The 20652-nt window shown below is 60.9% G+C and overlaps 2 protein-coding genes across 6 annotated transcripts in view; one reads left to right on the top strand and one right to left on the bottom strand.

Annotated features, from left to right (window-relative positions):
* The window catches only part of SGSM3 (small G protein signaling modulator 3), a 52175-nt gene extending 44194 nt beyond the window's left edge, over positions 1 to 7981 (top strand). For 2 of the 4 annotated variants that reach the window (XM_058682117.1, XM_058682118.1), the window contains 18 exons: positions 977 to 1185; positions 1264 to 1371; positions 2233 to 2376; positions 2615 to 2810; positions 3190 to 3335; positions 3563 to 3787; positions 4171 to 4225; positions 4448 to 4575; positions 4688 to 4843; positions 5013 to 5067; positions 5213 to 5262; positions 5421 to 5573; positions 5741 to 5811; positions 5916 to 5964; positions 6041 to 6126; positions 6858 to 6980; positions 7096 to 7156; positions 7413 to 7981. In XM_058682117.1, coding sequence (XP_058538100.1) covers positions 977 to 1185; positions 1264 to 1371; positions 2233 to 2376; positions 2615 to 2810; positions 3190 to 3335; positions 3563 to 3787; positions 4171 to 4225; positions 4448 to 4575; positions 4688 to 4843; positions 5013 to 5067; positions 5213 to 5262; positions 5421 to 5573; positions 5741 to 5811; positions 5916 to 5964; positions 6041 to 6126; positions 6858 to 6980; positions 7096 to 7156; positions 7413 to 7493 — 2096 coding nt within the window. In that variant the 3' untranslated portion in view covers positions 7494 to 7981. The remainder of the gene's footprint in view (positions 1 to 976; positions 1186 to 1263; positions 1372 to 2232; positions 2377 to 2614; positions 2811 to 3189; positions 3336 to 3562; positions 3788 to 4170; positions 4226 to 4447; positions 4576 to 4687; positions 4844 to 5012; positions 5068 to 5212; positions 5263 to 5420; positions 5574 to 5740; positions 5812 to 5915; positions 5965 to 6040; positions 6127 to 6857; positions 6981 to 7095; positions 7157 to 7412) is intronic. The other 2 variants (XM_058682120.1, XM_058682119.1) reach the window with 2 other exon arrangements.
* A 130-nt stretch (positions 7982 to 8111) lies between these two features.
* Positions 8112 to 20652, bottom strand: part of MRTFA (myocardin related transcription factor A) — a 215330-nt gene continuing 202789 nt past the window's right edge. For both annotated transcript variants that reach the window (XM_058682115.1, XM_058682116.1), the window contains 8 exons: positions 19520 to 19695; positions 18851 to 18985; positions 16969 to 17222; positions 16621 to 16792; positions 14469 to 15473; positions 13388 to 13552; positions 13017 to 13077; positions 8112 to 9595 (listed from right to left, as the gene is read on the bottom strand). In XM_058682115.1, coding sequence (XP_058538098.1) covers positions 9078 to 9595; positions 13017 to 13077; positions 13388 to 13552; positions 14469 to 15473; positions 16621 to 16792; positions 16969 to 17222; positions 18851 to 18985; positions 19520 to 19695 — 2486 coding nt within the window. In that variant the 3' untranslated portion in view covers positions 8112 to 9077. The remainder of the gene's footprint in view (positions 9596 to 13016; positions 13078 to 13387; positions 13553 to 14468; positions 15474 to 16620; positions 16793 to 16968; positions 17223 to 18850; positions 18986 to 19519; positions 19696 to 20652) is intronic.

Genomic DNA, 20652 nt, shown 5'->3' with positions numbered 1-20652 from the left:
GTGGAGAAGGGAGGTGGATTGTGTGTTAGGTGATGAAGGAAGGCTTCTCCAAGGGAAGACATTTGGATGGAGACTAGAAGGAAGTGAGGCAGTGAGCATAGCCGGAGGAGGGAATAAGAAAGAGATCCTGAGCTGGCAGTGGACTTGGTGAGGAATAGCGGGAGCCAAGGGAGCAAGAGGAGAGCAGTAGGCGATGAGGACGGAGGGGTCAGGCTGAAGAGATGTGGTCACCGAGCCTCGTAAGGCCTCTCGTCTGAGTGAGCAGAGTAACGTGGTCTGACTTGTGTCTGACAAGGGGCGCTCGGACTGCTGAACACCTTTAGGGAGGCAGGGGTGGAACCAGGCGAGTGAGAAGGCCTCACGATGGCCCAGATGGAAGTCAATGACTTGGTCAAGGGCCATATCAGAGGTGGTAGAAGTGGTGAGAATCTGCCAACATATTTTGCCTGTGGGTTGAATGTGGAGCCAGAAGGGCTTCTGAGATCTAAGCCTGAGCATCTGGAGAGTGGAGCGGGGGTGTCTTTGGATCTGGGAGGGACTGGCCAGGGGCAGGTTTGAGAGAGAAATTAAAAAGCTCGCATTTGGGGCGCCTGGGTGGCGCAGTCGGTTAAGCGTCCGACTTCAGCCAGGTCACGATCTCGCGGTCCGTGAGTTTGAGCCCCGCGTCAGGCTCTGGGCTGATGGCTCGGAGCCTGGAGCCTGTTTCCGATTCTGTGTCTCCCTCTCTCTCTGCCCCTCCCCGTTCATGCTCTGTCTCTCTCTGTCCCAAAAATAAATTAAAAAATGTTGAAAAAAAAAAAAATTTAAAAAAAAAGCTCGCATTTGCTCATGAGGATGCCTATTGGACATGCACCTGGAGCCACAGGAAGCTGTTGGAAACGTGGCTCTGGATTTCATTGGCCAGATCTGGGCACTGGACCTAAAGCCCAGGGCCTATCCCTGCTCACCGCTGCATCTCCCGGCTCTATCCTGGCAGACGGTGCCAACCCCGGTTCCGGCAGGCCGTCAGGTGTGTCTCTGATGGAGGACCCTCCACAGAGACTGCGCTGGCAGGCCCACCTGGAGTTCACCCATAACCATGACGTGGGGGATCTCACGTGGGACAAGATTGCTGTCTCTCTGCCCCGCTCTGAGAAGCTTCGCTCCTTGGTGCTGGCGGGCATCCCACACAGCATGAGGCCACAGGTGAGGCGGCGAGGGACCTGCAGAGGGCCCGCGGGGGTTCAGGTGTCCCACTGGACGCTCATGGAGGCTCCCCCTCAGCTGTGGATGCGGCTCTCTGGGGCCCTGCAGAAGAAGAGGAATTCCGAGCTGTCCTACCGAGAGATGGTGAAGAACAGCTCCAACGATGAGACCATTGCTGCCAAACAGGTGAGGCTGGGACGGCACCAGGGGCCCTTCAGAAAGTGCTTTCTGGTCAGAAACTACGTGTGGGCCTGCAGGAGGGCGGTAAGCCGCCTGGGGTTACGGGGACCCACCCTGTTGGTCTGTCCTTGGCAGGGGTGGCCCAGGAGAGCAGGCAGCTGTGTGGCGGCCCTTCCACTCACAGACATGTGTCTGGAGCAAGCCTGTACTTCCTGGGTCCCTATAGGCAGAAGGGACCATTGTTAAAAGATGACCAAACCTGGGTGCACATTAGGATCACCTGGAGACTTTTTATTCTTTAAAAATGTTTATTTTTGAGAGATAGTTTATGCAAATGTGCATGCACATGCACACACACAGGCATGTGTGCTCGGGGGAGGGGCAGAGAGAGGAAGAGAGAATTCCAAACAGGCTCCACACCATGAGCACGGAGCCCAGTGCGGGGCCCGAGCCCGTGAACCGTGAGTGAGATCATGACCTGAGCCAAAATCACGAGTCCGGTGCTTAATTGATGGAGCCACCAGGCACCCCTCACCTGGAGATTAGTATAGATTTCCGGGCCTCATTCTAGAGATTCTCATTCTGTGATTCTGGCTTGAGGCCCAGGGATCTGTCGTTCTATTTTTGTAAGATCCCCTGGTGAATCTGGTGGTATCAGGTACACACTAGCTGAGCTCTAATCCTGAAGGAAGCACATACGCTTTGACCCAGAGCATTAGGAACCCTCATTCTGGGTGAGCCTGCCTGGGGTTTGTCTGACACGGAGGTCTCCCAGCCTCCCTCACAGGGTGGTGCCTTAGGTGTCACCAGTGTGGAGGGTGCGGGCCTGCATCTCACAGGGCCTCGTTGTGGGTGGGCTGCTGGCAGATCGAGAAGGACCTGCTCCGCACCATGCCCAGCAACGTCTGCTTCGCCAGCGTGAACAGCATCGGGGTGCCCCGCCTGCGCAGGGTTCTCCGGGCGCTGGCCTGGCTCTACCCAGAGATCGGCTACTGCCAGGGCACGGGCATGGTGAGCACATCCTGGAGGGGGAAGGGGGTGTCCCCGCACTGGCGCACAGTGCCGTCCTGGGCAGTAGGATGGGTGGTAGGGCTGGAGGTGGGGGCCCCGCGGAGGGCCGGGGCTGCCAAGTATGTTGGTTCCAACCCTGAGGAGAGCGCGCGGTCTACGATGGGACCTCCGGGGCGGTGCCGCTTCTAGTTCACATGGAGACCCGGGTAGAGGCCCCTTGTCCCCCTGCCCTGGCCAGGTGGCTGCCTGCCTTCTGCTGTTCCTGGAGGAGGAGGACGCTTTCTGGATGATGTGCGCCATCATCGAGGACTTGCTCCCCGCCTCCTACTTCAGCACCACCCTGCTGGGAGTCCAGACAGACCAGCGGGTCCTGCGCCACCTCATCGTCCAGTACCTGCCTCGCTTGGACAAGTTGCTCCAGGAGCACGACATCGGTAAGGGCCAGCACCCACCCTCTTCCCTGGGGTTGGGGGTCCTGTGTCCCTCTCAGGTATCACAAGTCTGAGGTCCCCAGATGCAGCCAGCAGCGGACAGGGCAGCCAACTGCGTTGGGAGGAAGGCTCCCACCTGGTGATGGCTGAGCCTAGACCCAGCACATCACAGTCTCTGTCGTGCTCTTGTTCTCTGACAGCCTGTCTCGTCCCTCCCCTTGGAGTGGTCAAGGCTCTTGCTGCTCTGTGGGAGCTACCCTCCAGCTTCTCCCCAGCTTGTGTGCCTGGGAGCCCCCCCCACCCCCGCCTTTCATTCCATCCCCTGCTGGCTGTGCTGCCCATCCCTGGTCCCAGCCACAGGGGCTCCCGTCTGTGTCCACAGAGTTGTCTCTGATCACGCTGCACTGGTTCCTCACGGCCTTCGCCAGCGTGGTGCACATCAAGCTGCTGCTGCGCCTCTGGGACCTGTTCTTCTACGAGGGCTCCCTGGTGCTGTTCCAGACCACGCTGGGCATGCTGCGGCTCAAGGTGCTGCTGTAGCCCCGTCCCCACTGGGGCCGGACGCAGATGCTCTGGCACCCCTCCTCTGGGGGCCGAGTGGGGTTCAGCCTTCAGCTTCCTGTGGCCTGAGCACCGGCCCCTCCTGAGAGGCCCACGGGGGGACCAGACCTGAGGACAGTGAGCAGGGTCAGCTCACGGGCCTGACGTTTGGCAGTGACGCTCCCTCCCCCCACTCCTTCCCTTGTGTGGCTCAGGAGGAGGAGCTGATCCAGTCCGAGAACTCGGCCTCCATCTTCAACACGCTGTCAGACATCCCTTCGCAGATTGAGGACGCGGAGCTGCTGCTGGGGGAGGCCATGCGGCTGGCTGGCTCCCTCACGGACGTGGCCGTGGAGACACAGCGCCGCAAGCACCTGGCCTACCTCATTGCGGACCAGGGCCAACTCCTAGGGACCAGTGCCACCACCAACCTGTCACAGGTGGGCCCATGAGGAAGGAGGCCCTACCTCACCCCCAGCGTGGGGGTCCTCGAGGAAGCCCGAAGTGAGAGAGGCTGCAGGGAACCCGCCAGCCCTTCCTTGCTCTGCTGCCCCCTCCCCAGCCCGGCACCCGGGGCTTGGCCCAGTCAGACCACAGCTGTGGAATGACCCGCTGCCCTTGGCCTTCTGTGCATCTCTGCTGTGACCTGCCGTTTGGCCGTGTGGCAGACCCAGCTTTGAACCAACTGCATTTCTGATGCTCAGAGCCGGCTGCGGAGGCCGTTTCAGATGAGGTGGCACAAGTGAGATGTTGGCCCCAGGAGGAGCTCGGTTAGCTTCACCACCCCTGCCGGCTGCCGCTGACCCACACTCCCTGCCTGCAGGTCGTGCGGCGCCGGACCCAGCGGAGGAAGTCTGGCATCACCTCCCTGCTCTTTGGTGAGAACTGCCATGGCTGCCGGTGCCAGGCTGGGTTCAGGGACTCCTTCCCTGCCTGCGAGTTCCAGCTTGTGGCTCCCAGCGCCCCAGCAGGGCAGGGTGGCGGTGTAGACCAGGAGGCGTCTGTCCTCAGACCCCCACGTGGACCCTGAGCATCCTTGGGGTTGGGGAGGGGGGTGCAGGCCAGGGGCCAGGGCTGCTATAGCTCACTGGGGCTCCCAGGGGAGGACGACCTGGAGGCGCTCAAGGCCAAGAACATCAAGCAGACGGAACTGGTGGCCGACCTCCGGGAAGCCATCCTGCGTGTTGCCCGCCATTTCCAGTGCACAGACCCCAAAAACTGTAGTGTGGTGAGTTGTGGGCTCGACTTGGGGGCTCTCCCTCCCTGGCCCCATCCTGAGGTAGCGGAGGCCCTGGCGAGGAGGCGCCTCTCCTCAGCGGACCTCTCTGCTGTTGGGGCAGGAGCTGAGCCCGGACTACAGCATGGAGAGCCACCAGCGGGACCACGAGAACTATGTGGCATGCTCACGCGGCCACCGGCGCCGAGCCAAGGCCCTGCTGGACTTCGAACGACACGACGACGATGAGCTGGGCTTCCGCAAGAACGACATCATCACGGTGCGTGGGCACGTAGGCGCAGCTTCAGCGAGAGGTGGGGAGCTTGGCAGCGGGAAGCGGGGTGACCCCGGGCCGCCCAGGATCTGTCCCTGCTCCACCCACATGGCTGTAGGCACGGGGCCTGGGCATCCAAAGCTTTGCCTCCTCCTCCTCTCTGCCTACCGTGCAGATCATATCTCAGAAAGATGAGCACTGCTGGGTCGGGGAGCTGAACGGCCTGAGAGGTGAGGCCTCCGTCTGGAGGAGGGGTGGGCCAGGCATTGAAACCAGGAGCCCTTCTGTCACCCTCCGGCCTCAGCAGGAGCCGGGCTTCCTCAGCCTGCCGGCCTGCCCTCACGCGGCCCCCACGGGGCCCTGCTTCCCCCGCAGGCTGGTTTCCAGCCAAGTTTGTGGAAGTCCTGGATGAACGGAGCAAAGAGGTAAGAGGGCGCACAAGGTTCGGCTGCCCCTGGGAGCTGCTGCCGCCGCCTCAACCCTGGCGCATGCTGGCTGGTGGCAGTGGCTGTGAGGACGGGGAAGGGGTGTCTGGCCGCAGGCGTGGGACTGGGGCCTCTCAGACCCTGTCCCCCGCCGTCAGTACTCCATCGCGGGGGATGATGCTGTGACAGAGGGGGTCACGGACTTGGTTCGAGGGACCCTCTGCCCAGCTCTCAAGGCCCTGTTTGAACACGGGCTGAAGAAGCCGTCCCTGCTGGGAGGTGCCTGCCACCCTTGGCTGTTCATCGAGGAGGTAAGTCAATGGCTGGACCCACGTCCCCAACTGTCCTCCTTGAGCCCTTCCCTGGGCCCCGTAGAGCTGGCACAGGAGCTCATGGGTGGCAGTGTGCGCTTGGTTGGACCCTGTGACTTTGGTCTGGTATCTATCCTGGTGTCCCTTACACTCACCTTGACCCCCAGGCAGCAGGCCGGGAGGTGGAGAGAGACTTTGACTCGGTGTATTCACGCCTGGTGCTGTGTAAGACGTACAGGTAACAGGCCCAGCCACCCTGCCTCGTGTCCTCCTGGCAGGGTCTCCTGGCGGTTTTGGGGGGAGACGTCAGGGCAGCCACGGCAGCTTCGGTTCCTCCCTCAGGTTGGATGAAGATGGCAAAGTCTTGACCCCGGAGGAGCTGCTCTACCGGGTAAGTGGGTGGAGGGTGGTCCGGGCCTCCTGGGTTGGCGGCTGGAGCCCCCTGAGTGACAGCTGGGCCCTCCCAGGCTGTGCAGTCTGTGAACGTGACCCATGACGCTGCACACGCACAGATGGATGTCAAGCTCCGTTCCCTCATCTGCGTGGGACTCAAGTGAGTATCTGCCCACCGCGGGCCAGTGCCCGTCCTGTCAGATGAGTGGCAGCCTGGGCCGTGGGCCTGTGGGGGAGCGGGGTGCCCGTGAGCTGGACAGACGAGGCAGCTGGGGTGCCTTCCGGGGTGCCAAGGGCCTTCCTCAGGTGCGAGACCAGCCATCGTTTTGTGGGCTGGGGAAGGCACACGCTGCGGCGAGGTGACCGGTGAGGGGGCTCACCGGAAACGAGGCCACCACAGAGAACTAGGGAGGGGACACCTGCCTGAGGGTAACTTGGGCATCTGTGAGGCCCAGACCTGGGTCAGGGTGAGTGTGGCGTCTAGATTTGCCACTTGGCAGAGGGGGCAACCTCCAGGCTGCTGTGACCCAGGCCAGGGTGGGAGGAGGGGTGGTTTGTGGTGGCAAAGCTCCCTGAGCTCTGAACGTGGCTGTGGGCCTCACTCCGGGGCTGACCAGCGGGGCTGACCAGCGGGGCTGAGGCCCCGGTGCAGCAGGTGTGGTGGAGTCTGACACAGAGGGAAGGAGCCGGGACAGGGCTGAGGGGAGCGAGGGCCATGGGGACAGGGGCCCTGGGGGATGGGTGGGCCCCTGCGCGCGTGTCCCTCAGCGTGGGGGAGCGGGGTGCTCCTCAGAGACCTGGCTAAGAGTGAAGGCGCAGTCACCTGATGAGGTCACAGCGCGGGGAAGGCAGCTGGGGGTGGGCAGCCCACTCTTGCCCGCTTGTCCCCAGCGAGCAGGTCTTGCACCTGTGGCTGGAGGTGCTCTGCTCCAGCCTGCCTACCGTGGAGAAGTGGTACCAGCCCTGGTCTTTCCTGCGCAGCCCTGGCTGGGTCCAGATCAAATGTGAGCTCCGGTGAGTCCCCGCCCCTGCTTCGGAAGCCCTGCCCCGTGGCTTGGGGTGGGAGAAGCGGGGGGAGAGCTGCCCTGAGGGAGACTGACGGCCTCCCCACTCCCTCCCTCACCTCCAGCGTTCTGTGCTGCTTCGCCTTCAGCCTGTCGCAGGACTGGGAACTTCCTGTGAAGAGAGAGGTGGGTGGCTGGGGTCAGTCCTCAGCCCCACAGCCTGTCCTCCCCTCTGGGGGCCGCCTGGGGTGGGGCAGGCCAGGCAGCTGAGCTGGCAGATCGCCCCAAAGCTTCCTGGCCGGCTGAGGCGGGAGGGCCCGTGGGGACCCCGAGTGCCGGCATCATCTACACAAACCACTCCGGGCCCGCCACCTTGGGCTTTCCGTGCCGTGGCTCTAGCGCCTGCTGTGCGCCCATGACGGGGGACTGTCCCTGTGTGCAGGAGGAGAAGAAGCCACTGAAGGAGGGTGTTCAGGACATGCTGGTGAAGCACCACCTGTTCAGCTGGGACATAGACGGGTGATGCTCCTCCTACGGTGGCCGTCGAGCCCACACCTCCCCCAGGCACTAGGCTCCCGAGCAGCCCCCTCCTCAAGCAAGCAGAGAACAGCACGGTCCTGGCCGGTCTTGGGCCTGCTCTGGGATGGGGTCTGAGGTGGCCCAGGCCCATTCTCAGCTGCGGGGTCAAGGGAAAGACGCACTTGAGCTCTGGCCAGGCACCATGACACAGCGGGACGCCACCTGGGGGCACCCAGGAGTGTCACGGGAGGACAGTGGGAGGCAGGAGCAGAAGGTGGGGCTCAGCCTATTTTTCCCGGTACCCAGGGGAGGGCTCTGCACAGGCATTTACAGAGACCCCAGGCCCCAATTTCAGAGTTTGTACCGACCAAAAACCTTGTGAGGAGGTGGAGAGCCAGGTCTGTTGTGTCAGTTTTTGCTCAGGAAGGGGATGGGGGTGCCCAGAGGCTCCCTGGCCTCTTTGGTTTGTAAATAAAGTGTGTCTTTGAGAAATCACCTCTTGTCTTCTGTCCAGCCAGGGCCACAGCTGTATGTCCAAGGTTCTGTCCTTCCTGGAATCATCTAGAAAGCCTAGGACCCAGCCATACCACCCACCTGTTCTGTGAACAAAAATGGACCAAAGTCAGTGTTTTTGTTTTTATTTTAAAAAAGTCCACACAGCTTCCCGACCTCTGTCCCGGCACTGGTTTGGTGATTCCATCCCTAATCCCATTAATGATAGTGACAGGCCAGAGGGAGCTGAGGAGGCCTCAGTTTGAGGGCTGACGCCCCCCCCACCCACCCTCCGCCACCTCCCGTCCCAGGGCCATGGTGGCTGCGATGATGAGGCAGCGGGACGGAATGTGGGCGGGTGGCCAAGGAGGCACCTCTGCCCTTGTGGCACAAGTATGGAGCAGGGCACAGGTGGGGCACAGGCGGTGGCAGGGTGTCTACATGTCAAACACGCGTGATGGGGCTGACGAAGGCTGCATCTAACCCCAGGAGCAGTGGTCTCTGGGCCCTTCTATATTGTGCACAGGATGGGAGGGAGCTCCAATCCACCTCCCAGCCCCCAAAAATATATGTATATATATGTATGGCGATATAGAATATAGAGGTATATACACCTGTACAGAAAACGTTTGCCACCAACTGTTAAATGGTTACACTACACCAAGACACTAAAATGGCAAGGGGCTCCCCTCCCAGAAGCCTGGGACCCTGGGGTTGGCATCGGGGGGATGGGGAGGTAGAGGCCCAAGCTGGTTTCTTCCCTCATAGGGAAAGGGGACTAGAAGGAAAGAGAGTGACCCTGGGCCTCGCCTGCCTGAGCCAACTGCAGCCAGACTGCACCTCCGACCTCACAAAAGGAGGTCAATAGAACGGCCCTGGCCTGTCCGGGCCTCCTGAAGTCTGGGGTTAGACCAACGCTGCTCCTTGGCAGCCTGTCTCCTTGGTGAGTCTGAGCCAGGGGGCGGCACGGCCTGCTCCAGTCTCCTGGGGCGGGGAGAGCAGGGCCTATGATTGTCAGGACTCACGACCACACAGAGGTGGGATCAGGCTCTCCCCAGCTTCCAGCCCCTCCCATCCTGGCCCTGCAGCCCGAGAGCTACAAGCAGGAATCCCAGTGGAGCTGCAAGTCGTGACCATCGAGGAAGTCCGTGGAGAAGAGGCTAGGGGTGGTGGTGCCGAGCGGGGCCAGGCTGAGCACGGGGCCTCCCGACGACAGCTCCAGCCAGTCCATGCTGTCCAAGTGGCCGTCGGCCAGGTCCAGGCCCACGCTGCCGGGCTCGGGGGCAAAGTGCAATTCCGAGGTGTCCATGGGTGAGGGGGGGTGGTCCAGGATAGCAGAGCTGCTCAGCATCTGGCTGTGGAGGTCGTCAATGAGGGAGAGGGGCTCTGGCCCCTCGTGCCCGCTGGTCAGCAGGGGCAGCCCCGTGCTGCTCTCCAGGAAGTCCTCCAGGCGCCCAGGGAGGGCAGGTGAGCCTGAGGGAGGTGGCGTGGCCTGGGGGAGCTCGGCGGAGGGTGGGGACGGTGCGGCCAGGGGCGACCCGCAGGTTGCTGTCGAGGGGGGCTTCTCTTTCCCTGGTAGGGATGGTGGTGGCTCCTTGAAATCTGCTGAGATTTCTGCCAAGCAAGAAAGTGAACGGATGTCAGAAACCAGGCCTGATTAATCAGGACCCGAAGCTGGCCCGACTTTATACCACATACAAAAGTTAACTCCAGATGGGTCAAAGGTCTAAATTCAGGAGCTTAAACTACAAAACTCTTAGAGGGAAATGGGAAATCTTCACTGGACTCGTCAACGATTTCTTGGTTGTGACACCAAAAACACAGGTAACAACAACAAAAATACACACACTGGACCATATAAAAATTTAAAACTTTTGTGCGTTGAAAAGACCATCAAGAGAAAAGACAGTCCGTGGAATGGGAGGAAATGCCCACACACCATGTATCTGATGGGTCACATCCAGAGTGAAGAACTACAACTCAACCCCAAGGAACCGAAGGCAGCGACCCCACAAGATCCGCAAAGGACCCGTAAGGACAGGAAAAGATGCTCAACCTCATTAGTCACTAGGGGAAAGGCACGTCAAAAGTATAAGGAGACACCACCTTGGGGGGCGCCTGGGTGGCCCAGTGGGTTAAGTGTCCGACTCTTGATTTTGGCTCAGGTCCTGATGATCTCACAGTTCATGAGTTCAAGCCCTACGCTGGGGCTCTGTGCTCTCAGCACAGAGTCTGCTTGGGATTCTCTCTCTCCCTCTCTCAAAATAAACTTAAAAAGAAAAAAAAGATAACCACCTCACACCAAGTCAGCTATTATTTTTTTTTAAAAAAATCCAAAGTGTTGGTGAGGATGTAGAGCAGTCCGAAACCGTGTGCGTGGCTGGTGTGAATGAAAATGGCGCAGCCGCTGCGGGAAGCCATGCAGGCTAGTGGGCCGGTGTTCACAGCAGCAGTACTCACAACAGCCAAAGGCGGAAACAAGTCAGGTGTCCACCAACGGACGAGCAGATGAGCGGCGTACTCTATCCCTACAGCGGGCTACCATTCGGCCACAAAAAGGAAGGAAATTCTGACACCTGCTACAACACGGATGAACCTGGAGGGCATTCTGCCGCGTGAGGCAAGCCAGAAACCAAAGGACAAAATAATATAGGATTCCACTGATGCGAAGCTCCCTAGAATAGGCGAATTCAGAGCCAGAAAAGAAAACAGAGGTTACCAGGGGCTGGGGGGAGGGGAAGGGGGAGTTACCATCTACTGGGAAACAAGTGTCAGTATAGGATGACGAAAAAGATCTACGAATGGACGGTGGTGATGGTTGCACAACACTGTGAATGTATTTAATGCCACTGAATTGTGCATTTTGAAATTATTAGAATGGCAGATTTTCTGTGTGTTTAACCACAATAAAAAAAAAAATTCTGCAGAAACCAGGCTTGCTCCTGGCCCTCCCGGTCCTCTCCCCACCCCCGTCCCCTCTGGGCATGCCGATCTCCCCAAGCTCAGTCTCCCCAGCTGCCACCACGGGGGGGTCCCTGCTGGCCCCCACCCACCCCGTCCAAAGGCCTTCTCCGGCACAGATGCCCTGGCTCTGGCCAGTTGTGTGTTTTTTGGGTGGCAGGCAGCACGCCCGGCTCCCTTTCTCTGCCATCTCTTCACTGCTTGGGCTCAAGGCCTGGCCTCCTCCCTCTGCTTCCGGCACAATCTCGGTTTTCCCAGGAACTCCCCCTGTCTGTGCCCAGGCCTCTGTCCCGGGCTCTAGACCAGCCTCCAACCGCCTGCGAGCACCGCCCAGCCTAGCCACCTCAGTGCCACCTGTGCTTGTTAGAAATGTACCTCAGGCCCCACTGTAGACTCCAGAACCTGTGGAGGCTCCTAGGAATCCATGACCTTGAGGGGAACAACAGCTATTAAGCTCTGCGGGATTTCTTTTTTGAGATAAAATTCACCATTTTATTTATTTTTAAAACATTTTATTCTTTAAAAGAATAAGTTACTTAAAGTACTCTCTACACCCTACATGAAGTTCCAACTCACAACCCCTGGATCAAGGGTCACACGCTCCACACAGACCGAGCCAGCCAGGCACCCCCAGGAGTCACCATTTTAAAGGGTACCATTCCATGGCCGAGCCCTTGCTTGACCGGTACGTCTCGCTAACCCTCTCCCTACACCAGGACTAAAGCCCTCAGAGAACCTCCACAAGCTCCCGCAGCTCCCACCGGGCACCGTGCCCTCCCCGCACTCGGGAACCTCCTCCACCAGCATGCGAACAGGCTGGCTCTCTGCTCCCTTCGCAGGAAACCCTCTGCAGAGAGCTCTCCAGACCAGCTGGCTCCTCCAGCCCCAGCCCCTTGCCCACGTCCCACTGCGGAGCCCTGGTCGAGGCCACCACTGGCCACCACAGTGCTAACCCCGTGACCAGGTCTGGGTTCCTGTCTCCCCCGACTGCCCGGTGACAGCACCGGACTTCAGGACTTCACCATCTTGAAGGCACCCTCCCACTCTGCCCACGGCCATACGTCATCTGCTCGTGCCCCTGGGTTCCGCCTCACCCTCCTCTCTGCTCGCCAGATCTCCTGGCTCTGAACGTCAATCCTGATGACAACTCCCAGTACCTGCCTTCACGTGACAGACTGCCCTGCTTGGTGGTCTCGGGAGACACACCTGAGCCTGACGGGCTGCACTGATGCACCTCAGCGCGCCCCCCGCGTCTCACCCCGGAAGTCCTGCAGCTGCAGGCTGGTGACTCCAGCCGAACCCTTCATACCCTCTCGTCCATGGCTGCTCTCCTGTCATCCCACCACATGCCTAGTCCGTAAGAAAAGCCACTAGCTCTGTAAAATACACCCACACTCAGGTGCTTCTCCACTTCCCTACTACAGCCTGACCCAGGCCCCCTGGCCTCACCTGGATTCCCACAGCTGCCCTTCCAGCTGGAACAGCCCTCCACTTGACTTCATCCAGAGCCCAAGTCCTGCTCGGCGCCCGTGAGGGCTCGTGCTCTGCCCCGACGTGCACCTCCTCCCCCTCCTCTCCCTCCTGCGCTCATGCCGCTCCTCCAACACACCTGGCCTCACGGGTACCCCCCAGGGAGCTCAACAAGGCCAACCCAACCACTCTCAGGCACCTCAGACCCTCCCCCCGCCAACTTTCCATAGTATTTACTCCTCACACGTGATAGGACTCACTCGTCTACGATGCCTCTCCTCACACTAGACCGTGCAAAGGCAAATGTCTCCGTTTTGCTCATCACTACACCCCATGCTGCGGGGACAGTGCCCACCACGCGGTGGGTGCTGGGGTAAAAGCACTGCTACTTGAGGGCTGCACCCCCTAGCTGGTTCTTGCCCAAGCCATGGAGATGGGATGTGTCTCAGCTGTTGTTACATCCAAACTATGGGGCCTTTCGTCCATTAAGTGTCCTTTCCATAACTAGACAAAAATCAATACATCAACCACCCCAGGACTGAAAACAACCTCTGAAAAAAGGAGAAGGTTGGCTAGGGAGGCAGCTCGGGAGTCTGGGCTTTACCTCCACTCTGAATAAGAATGTCAAACAGGTCATCCATCTGTTGGCTGGAGGAACCATTTTCCTGTGAAACAAAATAGAAAAAAAAAAAAAAAAATGACAACCTAGAACAGGAGGCTGCCAGCCTGGCTCAGGGCAGAGCCCCTTCCTTCTGCCCTTGAGCCAGCAGCCAAACCTGCCGAGTCCACCGGCCTGTGCTCAGGCTCCCAGAGCTCGCTCATTCTGCCCCCCAGCCCCGCAAGGCCCACTCTGACCCTGTAACACCCACTCCTGCTTGCCCCTATCCTCCAGCTGGGCTTGGGGGGGGGGGGGGATTGTGGGAGCCCAGCCCAGCAGCCCAGGCAGCCCCCCACCCTGGCCAGGCCCCAGTCTACCTTCTTCACCTGCTGTCTGGGCTGTTGGCTCACAGCTTCCTCATAGCCAGGCGGCTCCTTCTTCAGCAGAGAAGTGGGGGTCCCAAAGAGGGGCTGTGATGGGTGCTCTGGGTCCATCTGGGCTGGTGGGCCAGGGGCTGCCGGAGAACCAGGCTGGGACAAGGGCTGGACAGGAGAACAGTGAGAGAACCGGTGACGGCATGAGGAAAGGAGGCCCAGGGCCCTGCACAATCCGGGAGGGCAAGGCAGGGGCGCCTACCTTCTGGGCCGGGACCACTTGTTAGCTGCCCTGGCTTTTAGGAAGCCTGCATGGAAGCCATCGGGGCAGAAAAGGATAGGGGATGGGGGAAGCCCTGACCTCTGACGCTGCAGAAGGTGGGGTAGACATGAGGCCACTGGCCACGTGGGTTTGGTAGCAGCCACCTGGGAAAGGAGGGGTTCTGGGCTCCTTCAGCCTCTCCTCCCCGTCTGCCTGAGGCTGCTCAGGGGCCTCGGTCTCCCATCCTGAGGTGCCTGGTTCCTGTCACCGTCCTCTCCTCCGCCCCAGAGCTCTGCAGGGCCGAGAAGCCACGCGAAGCCTAAAGCAGCCTCACCTTTGGACCGGGCAGGGTGGAGGGTCTGGGCTGTGAGGGTGGCAGCAGCAGGGAGCTGGCTGCCAGCACAGCTTAGTGGGGGTCAGCTGGCTTCTCTGGGCGTGGGAGGGGAGTCGGGCTAGCACCAGGCTCGGCCTCTCCCAGGCTAGGGCTTCCCTGACCCTCACCGGGGCCTGTCCCACCCCTACGGAGCAGAGGCAGGCATGGTCCCTGGCCTGGGTGGGGGCTGCCCAGGTCCAGAGCTGGGCAGTCCCTGATGGCTCCACCCTCGTGGCTCTGGGGTCCTGGGCAGCCCCCTTAATCTTCCCAGGTCTCGGCACCCGTCCTTGGTGACACGGGGATGGTGACCCCTCATTTTAGAGGATCGAGTGGAAGGTGAAGGGAAACCAGCCCAGTCTGCCCAGCCATGGGGGCGCCTGGTAAACGGGGCTGTCACCAGAGCATCTTCACGGTCTCCCCCAGCCCCTGCCCCTCCTCCACCCAGGTACCTGCTGGGGGCTCCCGCCGGCCAGGCCGGGGCTGTCCACGTTCTTATTGGTCACGGTGAGGACAAGGTGGGTCCCTGTGGAGTCGGTGATGAGGGTGGGAGGTGTGACCCCCCTGAGGACGCCGGGGCCCTGTGGGCCCAGCAGCAGCTGGGGAGCGGGGGCTGGCTCAGGCTCCGGCAGCACGGCTTCCTGCTTCACCACCACGGCCGGGGGCACCAGCGGACAAGCGTCCGCGTGGTGGGCAGCGGGGGCCGCCAGGCTGGGGCTGAAGGGGTGTGCGGGACCCGGGGGCTGCCGGCTCCGCTGGCAGCTGGAGAAGCTGCTTTCCTGCTTCACTGGGGTGCTGAGGGGGGCGGGGGCGGGGCCGGGCTGCTGCGCCCGCTTCTCCTGCTCCAGCTGCAGCCTCAGCCACTCCACGAGCTGCTGTTTCTGGCGCAGCATGCGGGTCAGCTCCTCGATCTGCTTGTCCTTTTCCTGCAGCATCTGGTCCTTGTCACGCCCCTCCAGCTCGGCCCGCACCCCGGGGCTCCGGCAGCAGGACCCGGGCCGGGGGCCCTCCTCCTTCACAAGGATCTGTAGCGGTGAGGCCTGGAGGGTGAGCTGGGTCAGTGGCGACGTCACCATCTCTCCAAAGGTGTCCCCGGGTGTGGAGTTCTCATCGCCCGTGCTGAGCAGTGAGCGCTCTGAGGGGGTGGGAGACACGGGGGGTGTAGAGCCCGTGCTGCCAAATTTCACCACTCCGTTACCGGTCACCGTGGCCACCACCACCTCAGCCGGGGCCAGGCCCGCTGCCACCAGGGCAGGCCCCGTGCTTAGCCGGGTGGCCGGGAAGGCGACCACCACCTCACCAGCCTTGGGCAAGATGGAGGGGGCAGCAGGGCCCTTGGGGGCTCCCGGGGCAGGGCTGACTTGTTCCTGGTATGCACGCAGGCGCTCGATCAGGTCTGTCTTGGTGCCTGAGACGGGCAGTGACCGCAGCTTTAGCTCCTGCTTCAGCTCCGCCACCTGCAAGGGGCCGAGAGTCAGGGCCGCAGAGCGACAGAACTGGGTCCAGGCAGGAGGGCAGTCGGGGAGGTGGGAAGGACGAGCCTTTTGTCCACCAGGATTCATTCATCTGGGTCCCGCTGGTACTGCAGATACAGGAGCCCCTGCCCCTCCCACAGCCTGGAGGGTGAGATGTGTGTGTGTGTGTGTGTGTCCTGGGCCCATCCTCCTCCATCTGGGCACGATGGTCCCTCAGCTGTCCCCAGCCCCAGCGCAGTACCTGCTGCTCAATTACTTAATTGAACCAACTGGATTTTACAGGTGAGAAAACAGACCACAAAAGTAAAATGACTTCCAGATCTCACCCAGCAAGCAGCAGAGTTCGAAGTTAAACCCAGGTCTGATGGACCCTGGAGCCTGTGCCTAGCCACCCACACGAGGGCTGCATCCTACTGGGGTCGGATCATGACTCGGGAGGGGCTGGTCTGCTTCTGAGGACAAACTCTCCAGGGAGAGTTTGGTCTGTTCCATCTTCTGATCAGGGCAGAAGAACCCGGCCAGGCCCTGAGCATGACCCACCCTCTGAGGTCCCAGGACACGAGCAGGGTCAGTGTCCCAAGCCCCAAACTATTTTCCCAGGCAGATGAACCACGTGTGTGCAGCACATTCAGTGGGGCGCTAACGGACAAAGTAGAAAAGGTGGGGAATTGAAGTCGGCGGCCCCACATTTGAATCCTGGCTCTGCCACCGGCCGGGTCTGACACCTCCGACGAGCTCCTCTGCCCTCAACACCTCCACGTGCTCATCCCGAGGCAGTGGGGACAGTCCCTATTTCTCATGCCACACGGCAAAGGCGAAGGAAGAGCAGTCATATAAGAAGGCTTGATAAGCCCCAAGGCCCTAGACAGACGCCGGCTGCGGTACTTAATGGTAAGGGCTGTGATGACAAGGCAGGTATCACGATGACCGGGGCCAGGCGAGCCCTGGAGCAGGTTCTAAGGGCCTCTGCTGGAGGAGACCAGAGTCCGGAGCTCTGCTCTGCCTACCACCGCCGCGGGTCTTACACCGGCTGCTTTCCCCACATAGAAACACTAGGCCAGACCCCAGGGGGAAGGCCAGCCTGGCGGCGGTCCCAGTGTCCCAGCAGGAAGGGGGCTCGCCCACCTACCTTCATGTCATCCAGGTTGGCAGGCAGGGCTCCCGGCTTGCCAGTCAGTGAGGTGCTGTTCTGCCGTGCCAACCCGCTGGGACCAGGAGCACCCGAGCTGGAGCCGCTACCGGTAGTGGAGAGGCTGCGTATCGGGGGGGCCCCGCCGCTTCCCGGGGCCTCACCTGCGGGCCTGAGAAGAAGGAAAGGTAGCGATGAGGGCCTGGCCAGCATCACCCTTGGGGCAGAGACGGTGCGGGGCGTGAGGATCCGGAACAAAGCCTCCTTAAGGATCTGGGTTCACCCGCACCAGGCCCGGCGTCGGCCAGTCGGGCGGGGTAGGGGTGATGGTGGCGAGCGGGTTCCTACTTTGGCGGGGCGGGCAGGATGGTCTGGTAGTTATAGTGCTGCTGCTGCTGCTGGTTGAGGATCTGGAGCTGGAGGAAGAGCTGCTGCTGCTGCAGGATCTTGGCATAGGAGGAGTCCATGGCGGGCGCCCCCTTGTCCTGCTTTTGGTCCGGGGGGATGTACTGGTGATACTTGAGCTTCTTCACCTTTGGCTTCAGCTCCTTGGCTTTCTTGCTGCGCTGCGACTTCTCACTGGCAGACTTGGGTTGGCTTTGCTGAGGGCAGAGGAGACAGCAGGCGCCATCAGGGGGCAGCGTCGGGCTTCTGAGAAGGACCCGTCCGCTCCCCCGCTACTGGACAGCGGCCTCATCAGTGGCCACGAGCGTGCTGGGGGGAGGCCGGGCACAGCCCCTCTTTCTTAAAAGAGCCTCTGGCCCGGAGACTAATCAACCAAATGCGGACGTCACCATGACCTCCAGCTAAGAGTAAACACAACGAAGTACCGAACAGCTGGTGGATGGAGCTCACAGCCTCCACATCAGGTACTTCAGGAGACGTGTCACCCCGAGCGCCGGGGGCTGGGAGCCAGCCCACATGGCTGAGGAATCCCCCACGCAAGAGGAAGGGGAGACAAATAGATTTACGCTGTTCTTTCAAATGTGTATGGATAAAGAACACCAATTGTGCGATAAGGAACAGGCTTGAGGTGGATTTTTGGAGGAAAAACTCCGACATCTGTGGCCGCCAGGAATAGACCCCAGAGGTGAGAGGCACCCGGAAGAATGAACGGCCTGGGCACTGCGACCCTAGTGGGGCAGCTCACTGCCTCCTCTGGGATGGGGAAGCCACACACTCGAAACTTCCTGCCAGCAGCAGGGCCTCGGGGAGCTTTGCAGAGATGGTGCACACAGGGTGGGGACACCACACAGGAGGTCACCAGGGAGCCCCATAAACAAAAAGGTAGCAGCCGGAGGCACAGCAAGGACTCGGCTCCAGTGAGGGAATGGGAACCTGGATGGCTCCCAGGCTGGGAGCAGCAGCAGAGGCACACGGCTGGCTCCAGCCAGGGCAGCGTGTGTGTCGGGGGGCAGATGGTAAGATGAGAGGGAGAAGCAGGCGGGGCAGGAAGGAAGGGAAGCTGCCCTGGGGTTGAGGGGGACAGCAGAGGTGCAGGCGTGGAGAGGCAGCAGTCTGGAGCGAAATCCCGGAGACCCTGAAGTAGGAGGCTCTGTGGGACAGGGAGGACGGACCCTGGGTCGTGGGGCTGCTGAGCTCCATGAACCTCAGTGCCCCACACGGTGTCCCCCACACCAAGGTCCCCCAGGAGGTGTCTTGGGGATTGGTGGTCAGCCTTGCCCCCCAGACATGTTAGGTCAGGTCTTGGAGGAAGAGAACAGAAAATGCCCCGGGGCACCTGGCTGGCTTAGTTGGTTGAGCATGCAACTCTTAATCTTGGGGTCATGGGTTCAAGCCCCATGTTGGGTGTAGAGATTACTTAAAAATAAAATCTTAAAAAAAAAAAAAAAAAAAAAAGCCCAAAGCAGCCCCTGTGTGACCTGGCGCCCATCATTTCCCTTCTCAGTTTTGTCACTCCTAGAGCAGACTCCGATTACTGCCTCATGTGGTGTCAGTAGACCAGAGGGGTTGGATGGGGGTGTGTTTTCACGGGCAGGGCAGAATAAGAGCCACTGTGCTCAGGAAATGGCAGTTATGAGGGTGACAGCCAGCGTCCGCAGAGAGAAGAGGAGCAACTCCCATGTTACTTCCGTTGGTGCACTTATGTTGGACTTATGTTGGTGCACTCCCCCCGCCCCCCACCCCCAGCTGGCCCCACACTGGGATGAAATCACGGCAGGGCTTGGAGGGGCCCGGGGAGGGGAGGGCAGCTGCTGGGGACCTGTACCTTAATAAGCGTCGGGGTGGGCTTGGCAGGGGGAGCTGTGGTTCCATTGGTGAGGCTGGGAGGCAGAGGAGGCTGCTCTGTCAGGAAAAGTGTTTCTCCGGAATCCGGGCCCACTGGGAGCTGAGACGACACCACCTGAGAAAGGGCTGGAGGTGAGGACAGCCTCCCTCTCCCGCTGCCCCAGGGGGCACGGCCATTATCAGGGGGTCCATCCCAGCCCTGCCCTGCCTAGAGGCGGCTACAGGCATCTCCTCCAGAGCCATCATGGGCAGGGGGCCACCGGTGGGCAAGATGGGAGGCGGGGTGAGAACCCGGTCCCCAGGGCAGGGTTGAGGGAGCTGGAACATGGAGACACAGAGGGCAGTGAAAAGGCCACTGAACTGAACTTGGGAGAAGCAGGCTGTTCCGACTGGACGCAGGGACAGGCCAGGGAGGCTCAGGAATCTTGCTGCAAGGCAGCCCCAGCCCGGGACCACAGGCTGGCGAAGTCTGGCCAAAACGGGGCCCGCTGCCGACGCCTCCCCGCTCCCCACCACTGCGACTCAGGCAGCCATGGACATCCCCAGCTTCCCCACCACACCTGGCCCAGGCAAGACCTCACCCTGGGCAGCTCCAGCAGGTCTGGGGCCCTTGGGGAGCAGGGAAAGCATCCAGCAGGGGCAAGCTCACCTGAGTGGGGGATAGGGTGGTGGCACTGGACAGCGGCTCGCTGACTCGGGCTTCCAAGGGGGATGGCGCCGAGCCCTGGGACTCGTGGCTCGCAGGCTGCTCAGGGGATAAGGCATCACTGCTGTCCTCATCGAAGGAAGAGCTGTCCGCTACTTTCGGGTAATTCACCTGGCCCACTGAAAGCCAAAGCCATGGGGAGAGTCCACCTCCAGTGCCCGCGAATGGGAAGGGGGGTTGTCCCCGCAAGGTGCCCGCTCTGGCCCCTCCCCACCCCCAGCGAGGCCGACGTGAGAAAGACCAGCAAAAGAGCTCCAGGAGAGCGCCTCATCAGGACCCCCAAACAAAGGCAGGAAGAGTGCTGGCTACTAAGCTATCAAGTGCTCCCTTGCTTTTGACTTCACTGTGTCCAGTCCCCAAGGTCAAGCCCTACTTTCCCTCCTTCCCTGCCTCCCTCCATCCTGCAGCCTCCTTCATCTCATCTGCTTCCCTGCTGTTAAACGCACTTCACTTCCATCCTATGGTGGCACAAAACTCTTCTCTTCCCCTAGAGGCTTGTGGACCCTGCAATGAGGGCTCCTCCCCGGGGCTGCCTCCACTTCCTAAAGGGCAGGCACAGGCTAAGGGCCTCCCGGAAAAGGTACACCAGCTTGCACAGGTGAAACAGGATCACTGAAGTACAGTGACCTCCCTTTAGTGGCCTGTGACTCCCGGAGACCCAAGATCTGGCAGCAGCGGCCACCAGAAGAAAAGCCCCCCTGCTGGCTAGAAATGCCCTGCCCCGTGGTCAGGGCCCCTGGCCGCCTCAAGTGCACGTGCTCCTGGGGCCAGGCTGTGAGGGAGAAGCAGGGGGAGCAGGGCCCTAGTGTGGAAACGCCAGGACACAAAAGGAAGGAGACAAGTAGGTATTTCACACGATTCACATCACAACCACCCCCTCAGTGCCGCTGGGGGAAGAGGTTCTGCACTGGTCTGCCATTCACACGGGAGGGACTGAGGCAGCGGTCACAGCACGGAGGTGAGCTGTCGGGCATGTCTGGGGAAATCTGCTGTGGTGGAAAGACCACAGATGAGGAACAAAAACACACTAGCAACTCTCCCAGCAGACTCTTCCTCTCCGGGGCCACAGCCTGAGG

The sequence above is a fragment of the Neofelis nebulosa genome, chromosome 8, assembly GCF_028018385.1.
Source record: "Neofelis nebulosa isolate mNeoNeb1 chromosome 8, mNeoNeb1.pri, whole genome shotgun sequence".
Taxonomy (NCBI): Eukaryota; Metazoa; Chordata; class Mammalia; order Carnivora; family Felidae; genus Neofelis; species Neofelis nebulosa.
The sequence above is the reverse complement of the archived record's forward strand: the minus strand, read 5'-3'. Positions and strand labels throughout refer to the sequence as shown.